Source organism: Ascaphus truei, chromosome 14, assembly GCF_040206685.1.
Source record: "Ascaphus truei isolate aAscTru1 chromosome 14, aAscTru1.hap1, whole genome shotgun sequence".
In the NCBI taxonomy this organism is placed as follows: Eukaryota; Metazoa; Chordata; class Amphibia; order Anura; family Ascaphidae; genus Ascaphus; species Ascaphus truei.
The window spans coordinates 8,600,600-8,603,099 of NC_134496.1; the positions used below are offsets into that span (position 1 = coordinate 8,600,600).

General features: G+C 49.4%; 1 protein-coding gene across 1 annotated transcript in view; it reads right to left on the reverse strand.

Moving 5' to 3' along the window:
* SGPP2 (sphingosine-1-phosphate phosphatase 2) overlaps positions 1-2,500 on the reverse strand; it is a 36,718-nt gene that overhangs the window by 6,296 nt on the left and 27,922 nt on the right. The window contains exon 3 of the mRNA XM_075571179.1: positions 2,233-2,444. Coding sequence (XP_075427294.1) covers positions 2,233-2,444 — 212 coding nt within the window. The remainder of the gene's footprint in view (positions 1-2,232; positions 2,445-2,500) is intronic.

The following is a 2,500-nucleotide window of genomic DNA, read 5'->3' on the forward strand; positions in this document are numbered from 1 at the left end:
ATGTTATCCGACGGTAGGATCTATACTGCCCAATGATGAGAGAGAACAGATCCTGAGCTTTCATTCACTGATCAGGGACAAAATATGTGAACCGGTCACATGTGTTATATGAACAGTATTCATGATGGGATCTACAGAGGGTCACGGGTCCCACTTTACATTGGATTTATACTTAAAGGCCTTGGCAAACAACATGAGTTCTCAGACTGCAGTGCCTTACAAGGAATAAACTATGGACAATGTTGGTCATTCATTGCATTGGTACAATATCATACACCGGGTCATAAGGCACCCAGTCATTGTTGCATAGTATGGCACCATGGGGGGTATAAAACAACTCTCGGTGTCCCAGTGCCTTATCAGATAATCACACCCAGGTAGCCATAGTAAAGATTAGGTCCTTAGAAGTTGGGTTACCAGTAGCTAGGACAACCCCAGAGACCACAGGACACTGGAAATGACCTTACCCAGGGAGTCAATCAAAATGAATTGGTAAGGCTAAGGCCCCGGTCACGGCGCTGTAATGCGCGCCCGCGCTTTTGGCTGCACGTTCTGGCGATTCCCCGGTCTGCAGCTCACTGCAGGAGCAGAGACCGGGGGGGGCGTGGCGGAGGAGTGACGGGGGCGCGGCCATGACGTCACCCGGCAGGTTCGCCCTCATTGGCTGAACCGCCGGGGGGCGTGCCTAGCCGCTCGACGCGAGTTCCTGCTCTCAATTCTATTGAGAGCAGGAGTAGCTCTCGCGCGAGCGCTGCGGCCCCCCCCTCGCAGTGGGGCCGGCGCCATTGCGGGGAGGGCTCTCGTGCGCGCAGCGTCCGCCACAGCGGACGCTGTAGCAGGCAGCGGGGGCAAGGCCTAAGTTCTACAAGTTACTACAGGGAGATCAGTAAGGAGTTTGGTCACTATAATAAAACAGAAGTCCTTCCTATATACAGGACCAAGGCAACATTTTTAAAGCTTCCAATGACTGAGCTCCAGATCAGAACCAGCACCAATACCATCCTAGTTTCTGTTACTAGTTTTAAATATTTGGGCATATGGTTTGACTCCCATTTAACATTTGGGATGCACATTGATACCCTGACAACCAAGACCTATGCCAAACTAGGATCAAAATCCTCCCTAAATCTGCTGGTCAGAAAGCGCATCGCACAGCAGGTGCTAATGCCAATGATAGACTATGGGGACATAGTATATGGCAGCGGTGCTCAAACTGGGGGGAGATTAACTGCGGGGGCGCGGGGATTATAGAGGCCCCGCGCACTTCCCGAAGGCAATTACATTAAGTGCTGGGGAAGCAGCGAAGGCCTCTGTAAACCTTACTTACCGTGGTACAGCCGGCACCTGTTGACGCGTCGCCATGGCAACGCGTCAAATGACGCCGCTGGTTCATGCAACGTTGCGTTGCTACGTCAACGTGACGTCATGACGCCGGGAACCACAGTAAGGAGGGAGGAGGGCGCGCGGAGAGTAGGACAGCCGGCAGGGGGGCGTAGGGGTAAAAGACTGCGCTCCCCTGGTATATGGCACGGCACCCCAAACTCACCTCAGCAAACTTGATACCCTCTACAAAATGTTGCTTTGTCCTCCAGTGCAATTACACACACACATATCACTGTGAAATGCTCAAAGAACTAGATTGGGCATTACTTGAAATCAGGCACAAAGTTCATCTTTCCTGTCTTGCCTTCAAATAATTTCTGGGCAAGCTACCCTCCTACCTGAACAAGCTCCTCACCCCTACCACAGACTCTCACTGCCGCCACCAGTCTAAGTTTTTTCAAAACTAAAGCTGTCTCACATTTTAATCTGGTCTGTAACTGTTACATACGCCCATAATATATATTATCTCTTACTGTGCATGCAATGTCTTGTATATAATGTATAACCCTTTTCACTTAATCCAAGTATGTATTTGTAACCATGTATTTGTCATCATAACTCTGTGCCCAGGACATACGTGAAAACGAGAGGTAGCTCTAAATGTATTACTTCCTGGTAAAACATTTTATAAATAAATATCAGTGCTGTCCTTAGTACTTTATAATAGCCAGACATGAGGAACTTCTGCGCAATCGCCTCAATCCTAGCACCACAGGGTGACAGACAGACGAGAGGAGGATGTATCTATGCGCTGTGTCAAGAAGCCATCCTGAGGACAGAAAGACAGACATAGTCCCCTCACCATGCCAGTAGCCCATTGTGCCTTATGCTCATAGGTTCTATCAGCACATGTTTTGAGAGAGGAAGGGATAGTTTCCTACCTGGTATCGGTCCATCGTCGCCAAGAGGAATGTGAAAGAGATAGCAGTAGCAGCAATAGCATGGGTGGATGGCATGCCGTACTCAGCATCCACTCTTGTCTCCAGCTTCACCACTGGTGGAGACGAGGGACGTGGCCACTTTAGGAGGTCCTTGGAAATTTGACCCAAGTACATGACAGTCTGCAAAGACAAAGCATGCAATGCCAAATTCTCACAATTCACTGAAATGATACTGT